The 24,526-nt window shown below is 39.1% G+C and overlaps 1 protein-coding gene across 1 annotated transcript in view; it reads right to left on the bottom strand.

Annotated features, from left to right (window-relative positions):
• Positions 1 to 24,526, bottom strand: part of LOC148045789 (macrophage mannose receptor 1-like) — a 48,967-nt gene that overhangs the window by 5,412 nt on the left and 19,029 nt on the right. The window contains exons 15-26 of the mRNA XM_087712664.1: positions 22,699 to 22,831; positions 21,619 to 21,654; positions 20,652 to 20,821; positions 19,234 to 19,301; positions 14,036 to 14,136; positions 13,514 to 13,656; positions 12,569 to 12,683; positions 8,830 to 8,975; positions 5,487 to 5,589; positions 4,147 to 4,376; positions 2,643 to 2,808; positions 1,872 to 2,024 (exon numbers count right to left, since the gene is read on the bottom strand). Coding sequence (XP_087568790.1) covers positions 1,872 to 2,024; positions 2,643 to 2,808; positions 4,147 to 4,376; positions 5,487 to 5,589; positions 8,830 to 8,975; positions 12,569 to 12,683; positions 13,514 to 13,656; positions 14,036 to 14,136; positions 19,234 to 19,301; positions 20,652 to 20,821; positions 21,619 to 21,654; positions 22,699 to 22,831 — 1,564 coding nt within the window. The remainder of the gene's footprint in view (positions 1 to 1,871; positions 2,025 to 2,642; positions 2,809 to 4,146; positions 4,377 to 5,486; positions 5,590 to 8,829; positions 8,976 to 12,568; positions 12,684 to 13,513; positions 13,657 to 14,035; positions 14,137 to 19,233; positions 19,302 to 20,651; positions 20,822 to 21,618; positions 21,655 to 22,698; positions 22,832 to 24,526) is intronic.

Genomic DNA, 24,526 nt, shown 5'->3' with positions numbered 1-24,526 from the left:
AGTCATTCTCTGTAGCTCAAATGGTTAACTCCCTGCCTAGCCCGGGAGTGGGTTGAGCTAGCCCGGGAGTGGGTACACTCCAGTACGGGTGTACCGGTGCCTGCCCGGAGCACCAGGTACCGTTCTGGTACAGTGCTCTGGAGGGCCCACCTGCTCCTTACTTCTATTTGAGTTCATTTGTGCTTCTGAGCACATGGCGCCTGCGCAATGCTCCACTGACCAGCAGGAGCGTCGCAGAGGCTTGTGGAGACTCGCAAGTGGTAAGGACGCATGTGCACGTTCATGTGGTAGATACTGGACCCCATTGCACCGTACTGGTTGCAATGGGATCCGGAATCCACCACTGAGCTAGACATACTTACTTCCCTTAACTGTTCATCAAGGCTAATTTAACTGTTAAAGTTAAGTTTAAGGTTCCATCAAGATTCTCTTGAGTTCAGCTGAGTACTTTTGAATATGCCCAGAAGATAATTCTACCAGGATAGCTAATAAGATAAAACAATTGCTACTTTTCTTTCTGAGCTGTCATGTGCAAATGTCTTCTAGGTATGTCCAGACATTTTGAAAAGACTTCAGAAGTGCCTTAAGCAACCATACCAAGCCTTAATTGACATAGCTGCTATGTGGCTATATGTTCACACATAATAAGTAACTTTCTAGCTGTGCATCATAAAATTGAAAGAAAATTATTGCACTATCTTGTTTTTCATCCCAACAGATGGTTTTATTCAGTTGAAACCTTTCCTTTAGTAATTATTTTCAGAGGACATGAAATATACAAAAGTATTTATTTATCTTTATACTACTTTATCTTTATACTACTCATGTTTTCCTCATGAGGTTCCAAAATAAGCACTAGGTCTTATTTTTGTGAAAATAACGATTTTGTTTTGCACAAGAGACAACAAGTGCACAGGGAGCAGCTACAGCCCACCAGTCCCTTAGAAAGCTCACTCTGGGGTAATGCAGTACCATATGCAGTGCAGGTGAGTTGATTTCCTGTCCAAACAGTAGATGGAGGCAGGTGCAGGGGGAAAGGCAGGTGACCCAGACCATGTGTGTCATGGGAAAGCTGTTGAGTTGTTGGGCAGAAACAGGCTAGCAGTCACAAGAGGCTTGTCTTCACGGGGTGGCATCAGCAACAGGCAGAACAGAAGGCAGTTGATCCCAACCCACCATAAGGGCCGCAAGCCAAGACACGTAAAGATTAGCCTTCCCCAGCCAAACATCCATTCGGACCCACTGACTCTCAGCTTTCCTGCGGACCACACAACATGTCTGGATCACCTGCCTTCTCACCATACCTCTGCCTCCATCTGCTGCTGCTGCCACCACACAAAGATTAGCCTCCCACAGCCACCTACCATTCCAGCCCACCGACTTTTGGCTTTCCTGCAGCCTACTCTGCGCATCCAGATTTCATGCCTCTGCCTTCATTTACTGCTTGGACAGGTACTCAACTCGCCTGCGCTATGCAGGTTACGGCTGCTTTCGGACACTATCAGATCACACGTGCTCACCACCTCCTGTGTTCACCATGCCCTGCCCCTAGTCTTATTTTTCACCAGGGCTTATTTTGGGGGTAAGACTTATATTAGGCTCATATTCAAAATCAGGCTAGGGCTTATTTTTGGGTAGGTCTTATTTTTCAGGGAAACGCAGTATGCACATTCTATATAACATCTTCCTACATTCTCAACAGCTGTTCTTTCAATAGTTTTATAGAGTAGAATATAATACAATAAAAGTTGGGGTTGCTTGCTGAATTTGACACAGATGTGTTTATTCAAAATCACTGTATATATATGTAGAACCTGGCAAGATTTCCCTAAGCATACTATTATCATTAAGCACCTCAAGAGGATACTAACCTATATGAGAACACAACAGGGATGCTGTTGCCCAAGATTCTAGTGAAAGGTAAATTTTATAGCAATGACCTCTAAAAGGAATCCAAGATATTTGGCTGTTTTTGGAGGTTTCACATTTTCCTGGCAATTGTGGAATCTCAGTTGGCACTACACCTGTTATGAAACAAATATGTTTTCTTTATTAAAGAAAATGCATATGCAAGAAACTAGCCACTAAGGAAAGTATTAATAATAATCAGGATTAATAATAACTATAATAAAATAATACAGTAAGATATAACGTAAATTCATTATTTTCTATGTGAAACTCATTAGACCCCTCCTGTTTTTAAAAGCTTAGCTTATGACTTTGTTGATATAGGTAGTCCTCAATTTATGACCATAATTGAGCCCCAAATTAATGTTGCTAAGTGAGACAGTTGTTAAGTTAATGTGGCCCATTTTACGATCTTTCTTGCCACAGTTGTTAAGTGAATCACTACAATTGTTGTTTAGTCCCCAATCACATGGCTTGGACACTACAACTGTCATAAATATAAGTGAGTCACACTGCATCTCAATTTTGATCATATGATTGTGAGGATGCTGTAACAATCGTAAGTGTGAAAAACACTTCATTTTTTTTCAATCTCGTCGTAACTTTGAGTGCTTACTAAATGAGCCGTTGTAAGTGGAGAATTACCTCTATATGCCACTTTTAGTAATTAGGCACTAACTGAAATTAAAATTAAAATGCAAATTCTATTAAAATAGACACATTATTTTTCTTACCATAATATCTCTCGCAAACAGACAAGTATTTTTCACTGCAATTTCCTGTTTTCCAATAACCCTCAGTGTCTAGGTAGACACAGGCTACCTTATGCAATGGTTCTTCGTCAGCCCAGTTAGTGTACACTACCTTCCAGTTACTAATCCACTTGTACCTAGCATCACTCTGAAACCAAAATGCATAAGGGAATAATTACAAGAAGTACAAGGAAAGGTATTATTGATTTAATTTCCCTATAGCCAGTCCTCACTTAACAACTCTAAGTGGGACAGGAATTTACATTGCTAAGCAAAGCACTCATTTAGTGAAACATGGTGCCATGACATCACTTAGCAACAGCCGTTCCAGCACTCCTGGTTGTGGTGATTAGAATACGACTGCACTGTACACCATCATTAGGCAACAACCTTGCATTATTTCTACCCTGCCACACGGACCTCTGCTTCAACTCCCCATACATTCTCTCTCCACCCTCTGCAATTTTGGCTATCTTCCACTCCACCACTGCCCCATCACCTGCTCTGCCAACCCTCCACAACAGCCTTGCAGAAGACAAACAGTTGCTTCAACCAGGTGTGTCTTGTCAGCAGGAAATGAAAAAAAAAAACAGGGCGGGGCAGGAAGGAATGTCAGGGTAGATGTGGGCAGGGATGGAATCCAGGGCCAAAAGGTAGGGTAAGTTGAAGTACTTTTAGTCATCTGAAAAGATGGAATGCTGCAAAGAACATGAATTTTGATCATATGATCCCAGGAGCATTGCAATTTGAGAACCAGGCATAACTACCATTGAGCACTATCGTAACTTCAAATGGTTACTGAGTGATGGTTGTTAAGTGAAAACTACCTGTACCCCTTTTTCATTGCCAACTGGACTCCATGTCCTCTTTCTTAACTGTGAGAAAAAGCCACCCAGAGCTGCTTAAACTAGGAATCATATAAATCTTTTACAGAAATAAATCTATTATGTGAAAGCATTTAGTCTTCAAGGTCCATTTAGAAAACTGTCACATATATGTTGGGGTCTCATTTAGTGACCATGGACACTTACAGCACAGATGAAAAAGGAACTTCATCAGTCATCTTTGCAGATCAGTAAAAATAAGGGAAAGCTGAAGTAAGATCATAAGCAGAGTTGCAATTTCATTTAGTGGCCTCTTTGTTTAACAATAGAGTTGTCAGTCCCAAATATGATTGCTAAACAAGGACCACCTCTACCCACAATACTTTCTACTCATAGAAATCCACTTCTTGAATGTTTTATCTTTGTGTTAATTTTTCCAAGTGTACAATTTTAAATATAGGGTTTCATTGTGAACCATTCTGGGGTGCAATTTATTTTACTACCGGTTCACTCATGAACGCGTGCTTGCATGCTTGTGTGCATGCGCAAAAGTGTCCGGGTGGGTGGATGGAGCTTCCCACCACCGCCACTACCAGTTCGCCTGATCCGAGGCGAACTGGCAACAACCCATTCTGTTGTGAATGTGTAGATTCTATTCTTACCTCTTTGCTGCTTAGTCCAATCCATACAGGCTCCTTATGTTGGAGCACTTGCAGCCATATGAATGATTCTGCATAGGGGTCTACAATGGTGGCAAGTTTTGCATTTTCAGATTCACATTTCTTCCTTGCTTCTTCCCAGGTCATCTTGGGACTAACCATAGAATAGCTGCTATTTCCATAACTGATATAGTGAGATGCTGGAACTGTTGGTTCAGAGTAAGGTTCAGGACCTATTTAAAAAAAAAAATCAGTCAAGATCTCACACTGTCCCACTATTTTTTTTTAATTTTGAAAACCCTTAATATTTAAGTTCTAACTTTTCTTAAAATATCCTCTCAGTTCCATACCAAGATAATGCTTAATACTAAAAAACCAAAAGCACATTAAACAAATTGGTACAGTGAGTCACTTTAAAGAGGCCTTGAGGTATAATATAAATGTATATCTTTAGTTATCCCAAATACTGTATGTGAACTTATGAACATAAGACATCTGCTGAATACCTTTTGACAATTAACTGATTCAATGCTACTAAAAGCCTTTACATTGGGCTTCAGATAGTTGGTATCACAATTATGTTTGTTAGTTCACTTTATTGAAATACTTCCTGAAGTTGATGGTACTGTGATTTAAATTTACAATTTCTATACATTCCTTCACAATGTATTTTCTTGATTACCATATTTGTTGCAATCTTATTTGGCTCAAACACTTTTATTCACCCAGGTTTTTCTTTTATATGTACAATTTTTATTAAAACTTTTTAAATAGATGATAAAATCTAACGCAAACTAACATAAAGTAGAGAAGAAAAAATAAAAGTAATCAAGCAAAAGTAAAAATTCAAGAAAAGAAAAAAAAGTTGAAGAAAAATAGGAAAGAAAGAAAGAAAGATTCCAATGTTCTTCATAGCCAGTTATAACTAGATATATCGATGTAGTTATATGCTTAACCTCCCCAACTATCTTAAGTTGCATCATATTGATCTTCTTCCTAGAATCTATATAATGATCAAAAGTATAGCTTACAAATCCCCTTTTTTCAAATTCTGTATTGATTTGTAGAAGATAATCTAAATCAGTGTTCCCCAACATTTCCTGCTTTGCGGACTGGCGGCTGCTACTCATGCAAATGGAGCATGCACGCCCACATTCACCTGCTGCCCACACAAGTGAAATTATGAACTCACAAGCACACATTCACCACCATTTCCATGGCCCAGTTGCAAACTCCTCACGGCCAACTAGTGGGCTGTGGCCACAAGTTGGAAACCCCTGATATAAATTACATGTCCTTATTCTCTGAAACTGAATTATTTCCCAAGATTTCTATAAACTTACCAGTATTTTTTTGGCAGATGTAGGTCAGCTTAGAAGAACAGTATCCAACTCTCCAATATCCTGCAAGCCTTTCAGGTTTTGTCATCATAAAAACGCAGTTACCCTATAATGTATTTGCATAGCAAGAAAGCCAAATACAGTCACTGGTGTCATGATTGGAACAGTCTTCCTTAATAACATCAAAAGAAAATAATTGTGTTTTTCTGTTTCTGGTAACTATAGAAGAAGATTGCACAGAAGCATCCTGAAGCACATACCACAGAAGCATATAGAGACTCCATCATTGAATGAAATCTTTTCTTCAAAGGAAGATGCTGCCACTATGGTATAGAGTGGAGGGGATAGAAGGAAGTCAGTAGCAATGTTCCCTCTAATTTTTTTTCAGTGTGTGCGGAAAAGTATAGTATTTGAGCAGCACATTTTCATGCCTGAGCACCTGAATTTTTTTCACAGATGTTTCACAGAGCAATTGATTTATAGGATCCGAATTGGAATGGAGAAAAATGGTTTTGTGGTGAGTGTGTGTGTGTGTGTGTGTGTGTGTGTGTGTGTGTGTGTGTGTGTGTTTGAGTGAGTGAGGGATCCAGTAAGGGAACTGCGCCTATTTAGGAAAGAAAGTAAATTATTGCAAACATGATCAATCGAAGATAAGTATGGGGACAGGTTGGGCAGTAGAGAGAAAGTGATAAAAGAGTGGGAGAGAGGAAGAAAAAAAGAGGGAAGAGAGACAGAAAGAGACAGAGGACAGAGAAAGTGACAGAAGAGTGGGAAAGAAGGAGAGAGAAAGAGAGACAAAGAGAAAGAGGGTGAAAGAGACAGAAAGAGACAAAGAGGAGAGAGAAGGGAGAAGAAGAAAGTGACAGAAGAATGGAAAAGAGGGAGAGAGAAAGAAAAGAGTGACAAAGAGAAAGAGGATGAGAGAGACAGAGAGAGAAGAGAGGAAGAGGAGATAGTAAGAGAGAACATCTCATTTCAACCCTGAGGTGCAAATATTCTCTTTGATTGGTAATTTTATTTGTCCATTTACTATCCAAAACTCTCATTTCTCCTTAAATTCATCAAGAATTCCCTTCTTTTTATTGAATTTATCACAATACCATGAGAACAACTTTTTCAGCATAGCTTTACGGCTATTTAAAATATATAGTAATTTAGGTCAGGTTTTCAGAACATTAGTCTTTTTATAAGTCACTAAGTACAATGAAACAGATTCAGAAAGTTGGCTTCCCTTTTTGTAATTGCCTATTGCCTGCTTAATTTTCTACCTACATTTTTGATAACTGATATTCACGTTGACCCAAGAAGCCCATCATAGAAAGAAACCCTCCCTATGAACTTTGTTGGGTTTCCATGGAATGAAGTTTGATCTTTTTCTCAACCATACAGTAGCATATTCTTTCTAAGGAGGATATAATCAAGATAGTCCATAATTGCCTATCAATCTAACAGTATGGCAATTGACAATCTCTTTATATTTCAACTCTAACTCTTTCAGTCTTAAAGGTGGTGAGGAGAAATCCAAAAATTCTTTTAAAGAGGAAAAAAATGCTTGCATAATTGCACCCATTGAGACGTGTGTGTGTGTGTGTGTGTGTATGTATGTATGTATGTATGTATGTATATATATATATATATATATATATATATATATATATATATATATATATATATATATACATATATACATATATATATATATATACATATATATATATATATATACATATATATATATATATATATATATATATATATATATATACATATATATATATATATATATACACATACATACATACATACATACATACATACACACACACACACATACACACACACACACACATACACACAACACACAGAGAAACAAACTTAACAAAGTGCTAAGCCTGCCCACCAACTAACTCACTCTCTCTCTCTCTCTTTTAAAGAGAGGGAGAGAGAGAGAGAAAGAGAGAGAATCCCTCCTTCCTTCAGCCCAACACTCTTGCTGGCATCCCGGACGGATGAGAGGGACTGCAGAGGGTCTCCTCGAGTCTAGGGCAGCGAGTCATTCAATGGGAAAGTTGCCTCTTGGAAGGAATGACCCAGATTGGCTCTCACCTTCATCTCTCCTGCTTTGTCTCTCCTGCCTCTTTGCTTCTCAGTTCAGTCTTTGGCGGCAGATCAAAGAGGAAGCTCACACTCTCCCTCCCTCCCTCCCCTCCTCCTCCTCCCTCCCTTCCGCTCTCTTTCTCTCTCAAATGGCAAATCTGAGCAGCCACTGCTGGGAGCCGGCCCGGACCCATGCCTTCTCCAACCCTCGCACCCCTTCTCTCAGCTACTTCCTGCCATGATTGCTGTCTCCAGGCTGGCTCTCCTCTCATGGAAAGCGTCTCACAAAAACCACTGGGTGGCAGTTGGAAACTGCTGCGCGGTGTTTTGTTCCCATGTGCGCGGCCGCTCACCCGCGCACCTTGGAGGGAACAGTGGTCAGTGGTCTCTAACAATAGCTTCAATGACTCTTTATAGCCAGGGTACTTCAGGAATGTTAGTGGATAACATGCTAAGGTTGTTCAGAATAAGTGCCATCTCAGGCAAAGGAACCATTTAGACACCCATCTCTTCCCAAAAGTCCCATTCAGAGCCACTATATTTCTTTGGCAAACCCTTCAAGAGGGATATCTGCACAACCACAATCATGGAGACAAACTGGAGAAGCCTTCAAAGAGGCCACACACTGGACCTTCTAGGCACCAAGATGGAAATGGAGTTCTTTGCTTGTGTCACCAAGCTTTGCCCTTTGGGATACTGTGCACAGCTCATTGTATACATCAAAGCTAAGCAGCCATGAGAATCAAATCACTTCTGTAAATTTGAAGGATGTAACCAGCTTTATGTATCAGGCATTCTAAATCTGGCAGGGTCCTTTCTTCTCCATACTTATTTTAATTTTACATATTTATATATTTTTTTACTTCTATAGATTTTTTTATTTTAAATTTCATTTTACTGTACTGTTTTTTTCCTTTAATTGAGTGTTGGCAATAGTAAAATTCTCCAAAACATAATGTTCATGGGATATTTTTCATTCATAAAACACTGATTTTTTTTCAGTATTATATCACCCTCTGTTGATGAGGAGAAAGTACAGCAGACTTTTCTTATTTAATAGACCGAAAAATCTGAACTATCACCCATTTTATTCATTTATGCATTCATTCAATAAATTGATATGGGCAGCCATATCACAAAAAAGGGACTCTTTTCCATATAAATTTTGTATCATTGCAGGAATTTATCATCAAGAGATTAACTACAGATTTGTGGGGAAATAGAATAAAACCCAACAAATTAGACTTACATTGAATAAACGAGGTGACCCTTTAGCCCAATTTGTAAAATAGACTCCACTCCCATCAGTCCACAGGAAAAGTCCCCTCCAATTCTTGTCAGTCAATCCAATCCAAATATTATCAGTAGCACTTTTTAATTGCACTGTGAGAAAAGCTGGAGTGGGGGAGGAATATAGATATATTTTACAATAAATTATTGTCAGGCTCGTGACCAATTACATGTTGTTCCAACTTTTCAAAAGTTTACTTTGATTATATTAGATTGTAAAAACTACCTCACTATACCAGACCAAACTCTGCTCACATACAATCTTTATGACAGCCATTTCTATGTTCCCATCTTAAGAACATTCCAGGTGATCATCTATAAAGCCTTTCATGGCATAGGGCTTGGCTATCTGAGGAATCTCCTATATCCAATTGTTTCTGCCTGCCAGGTATATTCTGGCAGGAGGATTCGTTGCTTTTTATTATACTAGAAGGTACCAAGACCACAGAACAGAACATAATAAAAGGAGGATAGCAGAAGAAAAGATGCACATTTTATTCTGCTGCCATAATTTGATTATCCAGATTGTAGCTTCCATCTCATGTTCCTGATATTTTAGTAGCCAAAAACCATGCCTGTCCCTCTTGGTTGCCAGTATTTGGAGTAAAAGTTGTTCATATGATGATTAGCTAAACTATGGGATAAATGATTTTTTTTATTCTGATTAGTTGGCAGGCCACTGGATATCTTTACAAGAGTTACTAACTTTATTGCAATTGCTGATGCCCAATTTTTAATAAACATGGCATTTTAGCTATGTTGGTCATGTTATGGTTGCCCACTCTAGCAGGCTCTAGGTAGCTTGCCAAATGCACCAATCCACAGTGCATGAAATAGCACAGACATATCCACCCAAAACAATAGCAATAACATGAAACCACAACACCTGCCCCACAAATTCATTAACCCCAAGTTTCGGATCAGAACTAGGTCTGAAGGGCTCCAGTCTGGCAAGCTCCTGCTCCAGATTGGGTAGGGGGAGGGGGGCTGCAATACAGAGGGCAAACATTCCTCCCAGAGGAGACAACATTTAATAGAAGGGACCCAGACTGAATGTACCATATTTTCCAGCATATAAGATGGCTTTTAACCCCAAAAAATTATTTCAAAAATTGGGGATCGTCTTATATGCTGAGTATAGAAAGGCCATACCAAAAAACCAAAAGAAAAGAGAAAGCAACGCTGCCAAGCAAAAAGTCACGCTGCCACCAGAGCAGACGCCAGCCTTTCAATCAATAACCACGGCGCTCCTCGCCTGGGCACATGGATGGATGAGCACTGGGATGGCTTAGTAAGGTCTGGCTGGCGGTCTATATAAGGAAGGCGCTGAGCTCAAATTACAGAAGCACAGCAGCATGGAGGCCTTCAGTCAGCTTGCGGGTGCCTGAAAGTAGGGGGTGCCTTATATGCCAGAAAATACAATACTTGGCAAGCAGAAACCATTGGATCCAGACAATTCCACAGATAGCCAAGCCACATGCCATGATAGGCTTTATACATCACCAAGCACTTCAACCATACTTGGGAGCTGACTGGAAACCTATTTAAAAATGTGTTTGATCAAGTGGGGACAAATAGCTCAACAGTCCTAACTACTTAGTGATATTAGGACTGAACAGAAATCTGTTTTGCCCCACCCAGGCTCAACAGGCTTCCAGATACTGGTCGGCACATCAACAGCTTTTCCTACCTAGTGCAAGATTGAAATATAAAGCTAGCTATAAAAATGTACTGATACAGAACCCTGAGCTCACTTCATCATATAATCTCTATATTTTATCTAAATTTCTGTTTATACTCTCCAGCTAACTATGGGAAAAGGTTGGTTTTTCACCAATTTGACCGTTAAGCGCAATAAATAAATAAATATATGTGCTGCTCTAAAAATGAATATTTTATCAAACTCTGCTTTGAAACAATCCAGTTACACATTTCTAACTGCTTTAAGTGATACTTAACTCACACGGTCTCAACTCCGATGGTCCTTGGATGAAGCAGACTAGACCCTTTACAGTTGGGTTTCAGGCCTGGTTACTGCACCAAAACTGCTTTGGTTGCGCTGATTGATGATCTCTGCGGGCCAGGGATAGAGGACATTCCTCTATCCTGGTGCTTCTTGACCTCTCAGTGGCCTTCAATAACATTGACCATGGTATCCTTCTGCAGCGGTTGCGGGAGGTGGAAGGCACCGTTTTACGGTGGTTCTCCTACCTCTCGGACAGGTTGCAGTCAGTGTTGGTTGGAGGACAGAGGTCGACCCCTAGGCCCCTTAAATATGGGGTGCCGCAGGGCTCGGTCCTGTCCCCCCTCCTATTTAACATCTATATGAAGCCCCTGGGTGAGATCATATGCCGGCACGGGATCAAATAACATCAGTATGCGGGCGATACTCAATTGTATCTGTCCGCCCCGTGCCAACTCAGTGAAGTGGTGGAAGTGATGTGCCAGTGCCTGGAGGCTGTCAGGGTCTGGATGGGAGCGAACAAGCTTGCACTCAATCCAGACAAGACCGAGTGGCTATTGATGTTACCTCCCAAGGATAGTCCAGCTATCCCATCCCTTGGCCTGGGGGGTGAAATCCTACACCCCTCAGAGAGGGTCCGCAACTTGGGTGTCCTCCTGGATTCACAGCTGACATTAGAACACCATCTGTCGGGTGTGACCAGGGGGGCTTTTGCCCAGGTTTGCCTGGTGCACCAGTTGCGGCCCTACTTGGACTGGGAGGCACTTTGAATGGTCACTCATGCCCTCGTCACCTCTAGGCTCAATTACTGTAATGCGCTTTACATGGGGCTGCCCCTGAAAAGTGTTCAGAGACTACAGTTGGTCCAGAACGCAGCCGCGCGAGCAATATCGGGTGTACCTAGATACACCCATGTTACACCTATCCTCCGTGTGCTGCACTGGCTTCCGATTGGTCTCCGCACATGCTTCAAGGTGCTGGTCATCACCTTTAAAGCCCTATATTGCCTAGGACCTGGATATCTGAGAGACCGCCTCCTGCCACATACCTCCCAACAGCCGATAAGAAGTCACAGGCTGGGCCTTCTCCAGGTGTCGTCGACCGGACAATGCCAGCTGGCGGCCCCTCGGGAGAGGGCCTTCTCTGTAGCTGCTCCGACCCTGCGGAACGACCTATCTGTAGAGATCTGGACTCTCTCGGCCTTCCGAAAAGCCACTAAAACCTGGCTATTCCGACAGGCCTGGGGCTGTTGACTTCATGAATGAGGTCCAGCCCCACCCAGATTGAGTGTATGGTGCGTTGTTTTTAAATTGTTTCTCTTTTCTATTTTTAACTCCTTATTTTAATTTCTGTAAGCCGCCCGGAGTCCTACGGGATTGGGCGGCATATAAATTTATTAAAAGTTAAAGTTAAGTTAAAGATATTACTGCCGATGCACATTTTTTATATTATTATAAAATTATTTTGGATTCTTATTGCCTTTATCATTTCAGCATGGCAACCTTTGAATTGGGAATGGACCAAGAATGGGCATGGGACCATAGAGAAGGAGCAGATCCTAAGAATTGTGGCAACATTTTCATATCTTATAACAGCAAAAGCTTATATAAACTGGAGCTGAGGAAAGAAAATTGGGCATAGTAATTCTTCTAAAAGTAATTTAAGAAGAGATGTCTGGATTTTAAAAGAAATGTTAAGCTTATGTAATTCATATGATTTAGAGAAGTGATTGTACCTTGAACAGCTTTGTTTGGTATACTAGCCAGGTTTCCTCCTAGATTTCTGCAGTGATCACGTGCAGCGCTCCAGTTTTTCTTCTCCTCTTCTACGAAGCCAAATACTTGAAAGCACTAGAAGGATAAGAATGCCTCCAAAAATCCATCAATCAAGAAAGAATTTAAATAAATAAAAAGTAATAGAAACAATCAATTATAGAATCATCAATCATTAAATGAAATCAGAATATTTAACAGAATTTAGAATGTAATTCAGCAGTAGTAAAACAGTAATAATAAAATCAAATTCACCACTTTCTTTTGGGAAAAATATAAGCTGTAATAAAGCTAATCTTTTCATGATTTAACTATATACAAATTTACTGTCTGCTTTTTGTGATATAATTGACTTCTTAGTAATTTTGTATTGATGTTTGTTATATAGTCAGTTTGTCACTGCCATCCTACTTCTGGAAAGCATCCAGGAGAGAGGGACTAATGAAAAAAAGAAAATGCCCGAATCTTTCAAAATCTTGCTGGGCTTGGATTTACATTCAAGGAAGAGAGATGGTGTTGCTTATAGATATGACTATAAGCAAGCATTCAGTTATGAGACACTCCCCAAAAGGGAGGTTTAAAGTTTTGATGATTCCTTGCTCCCACAGTCATGTGATCACATTTTGGGCACTTGGCAATGAGCCCACACTTATAGACATTTGCTGTGTTCTGCAGTCATGTGACCATGATTTATTCCATTTTGGGTTGTTGAAAACTGATTTTTTTGGCCATTTCTGGCAAAAAAAAAAAAAGCCCATGAAGATATCTCTTGCTGAACTACCTGCATTCATTGATAGCTCTAAAAATATCATGGCTACCTAAAGCAATCTCAATGTATTTATATCTGCCTTTAGGATGTTTGAACAGTAATTCTACCTCAAAATATTTACATTAACTGTATCAGTTACCTTGTCATTAAACCAAAGCCAACCCTCACTGCACCCTTTTGGAATTGCAGGTAATGTGGGCGCTGCAGTTGTACGGACAGAGCTATTGTGTCTCTCGCAGATGAAGCTTTTCTCATCACCACAGTTTATATCATTCCATACACCTGATCAAAGAAATTATATTGTCAACGTGGAATTTTAAATTATTCTTAAAATAAATAGGAACAGGTTAGCTATGTGCTGCAACCAAAATAATAATAGTGCAAAGTGCAATAGTACATACTGGAATCCTACAGTACATGTGAAAGAACAGACCAGGGCTGTCAAACTCATGGCCTGTGGGCCAGGTGCGTCACGCACTGGCTCCGCTCACCTCTGGTTTAGCGAAGGGGGGGGAGTCCCAATACATCACGCGACAATGCCGTGACGATATGAGTTTGACACCCCTGGAATAGACGTAATCCTCACTTACTTACCATTTGTTCATATCCTAATCATACACATACAAAGAACTACTGAAAACCTGAAGTTTATTTTACTTGCCTGAATCATAATACATAACTACACAATGTTCATCTTCATTGGCAAAGTTGGGTTCACCGGGGGCCCAGGCTTCATATGTCACTGGAGTTCCATCCATCCATCTGAAGAAAAATATTTCACAGTCACCTATGATACTCTGAGCTCAAAACAACTGTTGGAAGCTCAAGAAGGGCTGTTTCAAGGCTAGGACCTGTTCCCACCAATATTGACAATGTAAAACAATAGTAACTGAAAGACTGTAATCAAAATGGTATGGCATGCTAACAAATATCGAGAAATTACAGATAGTCCTTAAATTATGGTGAAAATTTAAACTGGGATTGCTGTCTTTAAAAACTGTGGCTGCAAAGTGTGATGCCATGTGATTTCATTGCTTAGCAATGGCAATTCAGGCAGTTCCAATTGTGATTGTCATCCAAATTCAGCAGTGGTGGGTTTCACATTTTTTAGAACTTCTTCTGTGGGTGTGGCCTGCTTTGTGGGAGTGACTTGCCAGTCATGTGACCGGGTGGGAGTGGCTTGCCAGCCATGTTACTGGGTGGACATGGCCAACTTGTAAAATGTAGTGAAACTCACTTAACAACATTCTTGCTTAGCAATCAAAATGTTGGGTCAGAAACTCTGGCATTGAAGTATGCAAGTCTTAAAACTGTCAAGTTAAAAGACCCTTGCACTCTTAACCCTTTAGAAAAAAAATGGAAGAGGATCCAATGTCGCAATTTCACAACCTGCGGTCTCGATACTCCGAGACTGCCATTGATACTTTTGCCGCTGGACGGTCCATTGAGACCTAAACCGGCCCGTAGAGATGGTGATCAGGAAGATGAAGCCTTGCTGGTCTCAGGGACATCGCAAAGTCCCTGATCGACCCAAGGGAAGCGCTTCAAGACAGCAGTAAACAGGCAGCCCCCTAGCTGATGAAATTGGGATGGCTCCAGAAGAAAGGAAGTGAAAAGAGAAAGTGAGTCCATCTGGTGAGGTATTTTTTCTATTTTGCAAAAGATTGCCCAAAGAAATTTTTCTTTAAAGCCAAATTAGATCCTTAAGAATTGAGCAGCGAAACTAACTCATATTGGATTGCTTTGGAAAGCTTTTTTTTTTCTTTGTAACTATACGTTGTGGATTGAAGTGCTCACAACATTTCTCATTTCTCCTCTTAAAGTGAACTGATTTATTTTTTTTCTTCTGCTTTTTGTTGCTTTATTTTTTGACTTCTGGATTAAAACCTTCCCTTTTATTTTAACAATTCTTCCTATTACTTTTTATTAGATTTCATTAAAAGAAATCTAAAGAACTTTGTTTCCTATAAGACAGAGATAAATATTAGAAAGTCAAAAGTAGAAACACTGCCACTCGGAGGTCAGAGGCTGGAGTTTTTGAAACAACGAATCTCTTCTCTTTCCTTCTTTGATTACACTGACTTTGTAGCTGAAGGGTTTGCAACTTGTTTACAGAAACTGATAAAGAGCCAAGGGCATAAATTGTTTTTGAGAACTATTTTGGCAGGGGAAAGAAAGGGTTGAAAAAACAGAACCCTTCTCCTTTGAAGAGCATAAAAGAACTTGTGTTCAAGTCAACCTAAGATAAAAAAAATAAAAGAGGCCTGAAAGGCTAAAATGACGGTGGCTATTAGTTTTTTTTTCTTTCTTTCTTTCTTCTTTTTTGGAAACATGGATCAATATTCAGATGAGGAAACCTTAAAATTTCAAAATATCTTGGCTGGAATTCAAAATCTATTGGAAGGATATGGGAGAATTGAGAAGTTGGAAAGACTAGTCTTCCTCACAGCAAAAGATGAAGGGGTTGGAGCCCCAAAAATTAAAGGGAAGAATGAAGATATAGAAGATAAAGACAAGATAATAGATGAATTTCTTAATGGAGCAAGTGTGGATGAAGTGGAAAGAAGGGAATATGGAAAAGAGAATTCGATGAATTGGAGCTCTACCCCAGATTCCAAGATACAGAAGAAAAAAAAATGGTAATGATGATGGACTTAAGAAGAGAATTTTTTCAGAAGCAAGATTGATAACCAAAGACAAGCTAATTTTAGTAGCAGCTGGAAGGCAACGAGATTACCTGAGAGATCCTTCAAGCAACGAAGTGCGGAGAGAAGTCCATAAAACCTTATAAAGGAGATAAAAATAAGACTGACACCACAATTGACAAGAGAGATAAGATTGTTTTGTTATTAGAAAGATACAGGTTGACAATGAAAGTTGCTAATAAAAAAATAGTTGATTTTGGTGATCAATAAGTAGGAATTTAGTATCTCTTAGATTGTTTTAGATTGTAATTAAATGTTTATTTGTTAACAAATAATTAATTATAATAACAATAATGAAATGATAATGGATACAGCTTAATGATATATATACATGTACTGGCAAACTAGTAAATGAAATTTGGATATAAATTGCAAATTGCAACTTGGGAAAAAGACCTATAAATTTTATTAACAAATTTTTATTTAGATCTGGTCATAAAAGTGTAAGGGTTTTTTTTTAGGGGGGGGTCTGATGAGAGAAGATGGGACATAAATAGTAAATGATTTTTAGCCAATTATAATAACAACAAGAAAATGTCAATTGACATTGTTTAATAATATATACATGCTATGGTATTGGCAAAAGTAACTTGGATATAAATTCTAAGGGGGGGGGGGAAAGGTTTAGAAACTTTTATTAATTGACTTTTACTTAAAAGATGTCATAAAGGGGTAATGTTATTGGAGGATTTTTTCAAATAGCTAATGAATGCCATTATGTGGTTGTGTCTTTATGAAGGATTTGAGGCAAAAGCACATTCAAATAACTGTAGTCAAATGGGAATTGTGGTACATGGATGGTAAGATATACAAAGATTTTTGATTTAAAGTGTATAATCTAATATGAACAATAAGTAATGACAGTGGAAGAAATGCACGAAAGTTATCTGTAACCAATTGACACGCTTTCTACAAGATGTAATGAAGGATGATTCTTTTTTTGTGTTTTTGTTCAATTAAAATAAAAAAAACTTTTCAAAAAAAAGGAAAAAAAAAGAAACCCAGGGGTGTTCAAACTTGACAGTTTTAAGACTTGTGGACTTCAACTCCCAGAATTCCTCCTCCAGTCACGTTGGCTCAGGAACTCTGGCATTGAAGTGTGCAAGTCTTAAAGCTGTCAAGTTACAAGACCCTTGCATGCCTAACCCTTTAGAAAAAAAACCCAGGGGTTGTTTTTTTTGACAGCTTTAAGACTTGTGGACTTCAACTCCCAGAATTCCTCCTCTTGCTCTTCATCTTGATGATGTGCACACGGGTGGGTGGGGGGGAGCTGGAACCAGTTCTAAACAGCACGGTAGATTTGTGGAACCTTTTCTATGGAAGAGGTTAGAACTGGCAGGAACCCCCCCCCCCTGCAATTCAGGCAACTTATTAAGTGGGAAGCAGAAGCGGCAGTAGGATACCACAGGGGGCTTGAGAAGGCCTTAGGAGGCCGGCTGCAAGCCACAGCTGAGTGGAGCATGAGCTCACAGAGTCCAGAGAAAGTGGATGCAAGGGTGTGTGCAAGTACAGGAAGGCTGGGGAAAGAGGACAGTGCATCTATATGTATGGGCACAGGGAGGCCACAAAAGCAGGGCTCAAGGTGCATGCAAGTATGTGTCGCAGAGAGGCAGGGAAAAAGGATGTGAAGTGTATGTATCTGAGTGAGTGAGATTGGAAAATAAGACTCTGGTTGTTGTGTCTGTCTGCTATCACAAGAAAGTCCAGAAAAGAAAACCACTAGTCAGTGCACGCATATGTGCTTGCATAGGAAGGTTCAAGAAAAATGCAGGTGAATATGTTTATGTGAGCATAGGAAGGTCCTGGAAAGGAGGGCACAGGTGATGGAAGTGAACAAAAAGGGAAGGAAGGCACATTGTGTATAATCAAAGACATGACTGGCCAGGAGTCTATAAGGAAAAAACCTCAGAAAGCTTAACCTTACCAGAATGGGGTCTCTAATAAAGGAAAATCAAATCCTGAGTATTAATTGGGTCCAGGTTCCAAGATACAGTTTCAAGTAGTAATTGCAACAAAATTAATCAAAATTATGAGGGGGATGTGGGGTTATGCTCCATAAATTTCTAAAATATATGATATGGTAATGAGAAGGGTGTCAGACCAATCATTATAAATTTATCTTTTCATTAACATAACTTTCTCTGGAGAAATTCCAGCAGTAATTAGCAAGCATGGACTCATTTTCCCTTGGTATCTTTTCTCCATTTTCCTTGGTATCCTGGTGGAATCTCTCCCCATGCTCATCACTCACTGCCCCCCAGTTCCAAGGAAAATAATCTAAATGAGAGTATAAGAAGTGAATTTTCAGTGACATATTTGCACCAAGTGCTTAATGGGACCTAAGCAAATTTTCCACGTTTTTCATAGTCAACTGCCTTGATGTTCTCAAAGTGAAGATACATTTATACACTTCCATGTGGTACCATTTTCATTGTTCTACCGTACTTTGTCAAGAAGTTACAAGGCATTATGATTATTAGACATGTCCCTCCCTTGTAGTCAAATATACTCGTCTATGTATAAATCTTTATCTTGAAAACTTTAGCAAACCAGCACCTTTATTACCTGTTTTCTAATTCATCTAATCAAAATATGTAAAATTAACACATTTTATCTTGGAGGTTGATAATTTCCCAAAGTTTGTAGATCAGTGTATTTATTAAATCCATGATGGCGAACCTATGGCACATGTGCCACAGGTAGCACATGGAGCTCTCTCTTGATCCAGGAGGCACCGGGGGGGGGGTTTCCTGTGCACATGTCTGGGAGCAGGGGGCATGGGGGGTCATGTGCGCAAACACAGGGGGGGCCAGGTCACATGGGCATGTCATGCATGCACTGCATTATGGGTGTGGGAATGCATGTGCATGCTGTCCCACATGCGCACACACTTTTTGCATGCAAGGACAAAAAGGTTAGCCATCACTGCACTAGAGGAACCAAGAGTGTTTGGAAGAATTAATGGTTAAAGGAAACCAGGCTGCCAAAGAACATAGCAGCTAGACATCATCAAAACTGACACCAGCCAAAGTATAGAGCAACTGAAAGTAGTGCAAGATTGAAAGACATGGAGAGACCCAGCCCATAGAATTGCCAAAGTCGAACATGACTGAATGGATATCATCATTATCATTTAAATATTTTGTTCACCTACCCAAACTTTTTGTCAAGACTCAAAATTAAACCAATATAGGAATCCTTATAAATGCCAAAGTTGGTAGCCTAAAATGTAAAAGAAAAACAGGTAATAAAAATAGTTACTTTCTGCTTTAATATAAAGTAATAACATAGCATATCAACAAATCTAATCCAGCTATCATTTAGAGGAGGGGTGTCAAACTCAAAGGCCAGAGGCCAGATCCAGCCCGCTAGATGCTTAGATTTGGCCCATGGAGCCACCTTAAAAATAGCAAAGGACTGGCCCACAGTGCCTCTGGCCGCAAAAACAGCTTGGGAGGGCCACACATGGCTCCGCCTGAGCTCAGTTTTCACTGGTAGAGGGCAGCAGGAGGCTGTTGCAGCTGAAAATGGAGCTCTGGAGCCCGTTTTTGCTGGTAAACCACTTGGGTTGCCACAGATGCCCCCAACACTAATGGTATCAAGCTGGTCACATCCACCCTGGCCATGCCCACCCTGGGCCCCAAGGTCAAATATAACCCTGATGCGACCCTCAATGAAATTGAGTTTGTCACCCCTGGTTTAGAGCATCAGAACCAATAATCCAATAAAGGATAGAATCTTTCCTAGTACCGGTAGATTTGTCAAACACTATGTATAATTAAAAATATTATTGCAAATCATGTTGAATAGAAGCAACTAAACACAAAATAATTAACAATTTTGAAATATTTCTGTTTTTTAACAATGTAGTACTAGAAAATTCATTTGAGTAAAAAGGTAACATCTAATCTATTATATTCCTGAAATAATTGGTTTCCAATTAAGTTGACTGCGTTAAACATCCAGTTTTGTTAATTTAATGCCCACCATAATACATATTTTATACAAAAGTTTAAAAGAAATTCTTCAGTTTCTGAAAAGTTCTGGCTATCATATACACACACTGTCAACTCTGAAGCTGGCCTGACTAAGGCCATTATGAGGTTCAAGTGTTGCCACAATGGAGATGAGGAATGGGGAGAGGGAATAGCTGGGATTTTGTAGTTAAAACAAAATAGTTTCTCCTGTGAGCCAAGGATGTTCCCACAGATGGCTGAAGAAAGGAGGAGTAATGTTACCTAGTAACCGGATTGCACCCTGATTGACCCATGTGACTGATTGTTTGGGGACAGAGGAAAAACTTTTATTTTTAATTCGGTGAAAACTATAGGAATAGTAAGAGCCGGTTTTCACCAGCTTATGCCAATATGATATATCCAATACAACTATTATTTGAGAAATGTACCCACCTTGGAGTTCTGTTTGCTATGGGTATCTTAGTGGGAAACCTGACACACACACACACACTCTCACACACACATGCATTATACATACATACAGATATACACTCACACACATAATTTTTTTTGAAGCCACTTATTTTCATAGGTAATTATTGCATATATTTCTTACATATTTCCACAAAAACATTTTTTCCTCATGACTCTCAATGGTAGTAAGATCACCATGATGTTGTTTGCAGAACTTCCGGGCTTTTTCTGCAGGCATTGATGTATTACTGAAATAATACTCATTGTTTTCAAATTCAATCCAGCCATCTTCAATTGTTTTATAACTATAATCTGCAAAAGAAGAAATAGAAGAAATGACTTATATATCTGAGCAGTCCTTTTACATCTATTCCACAAAACCACAAAGCAGTCATTTTGAAGTTTCCATGCTGTACTGTACAAAGCTCTTCCTTCAAAGATCTTCTGAATATGAACCTGCATACCCAAAAGATACATCCATATTATAGCTAGCAAACAGACTTCAACTGAATGCTTCCAATAGCTGGAAGTGGCTTCTATGCAAATGTTCCAGAATACACAGAAAGTCAACCCAGATTGTGAAGTTTAGACTGCAAGACAAAGCAATGTAAAACAACCAGGAGGCCATTTTAATTTGCTTTCAGAACTAGCTGGAGAAAGTGAGTTGTTGTATTATGCATCACTTGATTCAATCAAATCACTATCAAATGCAATCAAAGCTTAGTATATTTTGGAAAGTTTTATAAAAATTTCCAATTATTTTTTAGTAACTCCTCTTTGGTTATAGTCATATTTCTACATATGCTTGGAAAACCCCTATTCAATTATTGACCGTGAAGAGATCAGTCAATGACATCTACCTTTTGGAAGGAATCACAATGTCTGTAGTTTTAAAGCCATACAGTGCCAACATCTGGCTTCCTTCAGTGCTCTTAGAAATTGGTTTGCTTACAAATTCAACCATCACACATCACATTTTAGGAATGCTTCTTTATGTCATATAACCAGATTTTGCTCAAAGCAGCCTGATTCAAATCAAACTAAATAAAATGTAGAGCGGCATTAACACGTATATTACAATATTTTTGACATTAAATTGCCCAACGTACCAAATGTATTGCTTGGTTCTGGATGTAAAGGTGCACCTACAAAAAGAAGTATTTTCATTACAAAAATAATCAAGCAGAATCATATCATATTACATTATTCCTTATTGAAGAAGGTAATTTTCAAAAAGTGAAGTGTACCATGTTAATGTATTTTTACATTACATACAAATAGCCATAGATATATGGATCTCAGTTTCCCTAAGATTGAGGTGACCCCCCCCCACTTTTGAAAGAACCATGAAGATCTGTATAAATGCTATTAAATTGCACTTATTTCATATGATCAAAATCCGACAAGCTAGGTTTCAACAATTTGTGAACTGAGAACTATCAGAAGTACAATCTGGATTTTGAAGAGGCAGAGGAACTAGAGATCAAATTGCAAACACTTGTGGGATTATAGAGAAAGCAAAGAAGTTCCAGAAAAAACATTGATTTTTGCCGCATTGATTATGCTAAAGTCTTTAATTGTGTATATCACAACAAACTGTGGCAAGTTCTTAAAGAGATGAAAGCAGACCACCTTATCTGTCTCTTGAGAAACCTGTTTTCCACTTAGTAAAGATCAAATGCACAAATATAAAATAGATGAGAAGGATGTAGAAATCCTAATGGAGAATCACTTAAGTATGAATTGGCAATAATTTCCTGTCAGTGAAAACAAATTATCAGTTGAATGCCTTGTTTCCAGCTGTTATAGGTGTCCCATCACTGGAGATTTTTAAGGGATGACATGATAAGCAATGTTCAAATATTTGAGGGCCTGCCACAAAGAAGAGGGGCACCTGAAGGCAGGACAAGAAGAAATGAATGGAAACTAACCAAGGAGAGAACCAACCTAGTACTAAGAAAAAAGTTCCTGACAGTGAGAGCAATTAATCAGTGCAACAACTTGCCTCCAGAAGTTGCAGGAGCTCCATCACTGGAGGTTTGAAAGAAGAGATTGGACAGCCATTTGTCTGAAATAATGCAGGGTCTCCTATTTGAGAAGGAAGTTTGAACAGGAGACCTCCAAGATCTCTTCCATCTCTGTAATTCTGTTATTCTAAATAAACTTCTTGAGAATAAAAGGCATATTACCTCTTGTAATTTGACAAAACCAATCAAAAACCCGATAACATAGTGCTGCTTTCCAGGCTCCAGTATATCCCCATAGTAGTCTGCATTTTTTATTTTCATCGGAAGAAAAAGTAAAAGCTGGTTCATAGTTTACCTATAGTAAAAATTAAAATATACTTACTGTCTAAAAGCTATCATTTTTAACATTTGTAATGTTAACAAATGACACACTCATTATTCCCCAAAATGCTGCATTCTGGATCAAGTCTAGCTTCTGTGTAATCTTTAAAAGCAGCCCCATGTACAGCACACGTCAGTAATCCAAATGAGAGATCAGGATGTGTGTGACTGTGAATATTGAATAGTGTCTCCCATTCTAAGAAAGCTGCAAAGACACACTAGACGAAGTTCTGCAAAAATCCCTCCTTGTTATAATTGCCTCATGTACCTCAAGCAATATCCATGAGCCAAGAAGGATAACAGTATGAAACAAGAAAGTCTGATTCCATTGATAACTAGATAGTATAGCCCTGCACTCAGTTGTCTTCTTAACTCCAAACTGTTCCAACTTGCTGGGATTAAGATCCCTAAAATCTTATTTAAGTCTTCTCAATTATTTTTTTTATATTCATCTTTTTAACATTTTGTAAATCACTCAGAGTAGCTTTATCATTAAGATGGGTGGCATATAAATTTAATAAATAAATAAATTAGAATGATCATCCCCTGCCGGAACATAATAACCTCCAGATTTCTGGAAAATGTGCTATTCAATCAAAGGCTGGGATGTAAAGTTGTGTGCAAATTATTCATAATATATATAATATTAACCCATATAATTATTATATATATATATTCATAATATATATAATAATCACATCCTCCACTAATTGCACGTAGATGCTAAATAAAAGTGGGTAAGGTATAAGACATAATCCAGGACTTAGAGTTTGAACTAACTATTCCTCTCCCCATACTCTCTCTGTCACACACACACACACACACACACACACACACACACACACACACAGACACCAACTGGAATAACTCCTTAAGAGAGAAGGATCATGGCAATAGAGCATTCTTCATTCCAAGTCCTCCGAGGTGATGCAGAAGGATATCTCAGTGATGGTAATCAAAGGCCAGTGAGAAGTCAATAACAACAAGATTGCAACACCCCATCATGGCCTTGCCAAAATCATGCATAAGTATATCTAATATTCTCAGTTCCACTTCAAGACCCAAAGCTGCACTGAACTTGTTCAATGTAATTAATTTCTTCCAAAGTTCCTTACATTATAACAAACAACTAATTAAGGAAGAGTTGGAAAGTTGCCTAATATTTTTAGATCAAACTATTTTTCTCCTCAAAGCATGTGACACTGGTCCATCACCCAAGAATGCATTCATCACCTCCCCTACATACAGACACACAGACAGGCGTACACATGCGCACGCGTGCACGCGCGCACACACACACACACACACACACACACACACACAGAATCTTTACCAATCCAATCACTTCTCTTTTATCCTGCAGGTTTTTCTCCAAGGAGAGAGAAGGAAGGAATGAGGATAAATCAGTACTTAGAAATATTGCTTGCTCAGTTCACTCCTTCTTCCCTAATGTGGATCCATTATCCTTGTATTGTTCCTCTTTCTGGGCCACAACAACAATCAGATCTTTGTTTTCTCTGAATGGGTTTTGCTTCTTAATTACTTTGGAGGTTTTCAGTTTTTTCTCCAGGAACTCAGATATCATGATACTTAAGTCAGCCACCATGCCCTCTGCTTTTGCTGCTCTTCAGATATAATGCAAGACCATCTGCTTCATTTGCGCCACTTC

This window comes from Thamnophis sirtalis, unplaced genomic scaffold, assembly GCF_051295495.1.
Source record: "Thamnophis sirtalis isolate CommonGarterSnake01/CBP01778 unplaced genomic scaffold, rThaSir2_p1.2 scaffold_4, whole genome shotgun sequence".
NCBI classification, from domain to species: domain Eukaryota; kingdom Metazoa; phylum Chordata; class Lepidosauria; order Squamata; family Natricidae; genus Thamnophis; species Thamnophis sirtalis.
Note: the sequence above shows the minus strand (reverse complement) of the source record. Positions and strands in the feature narration are given on the sequence as shown.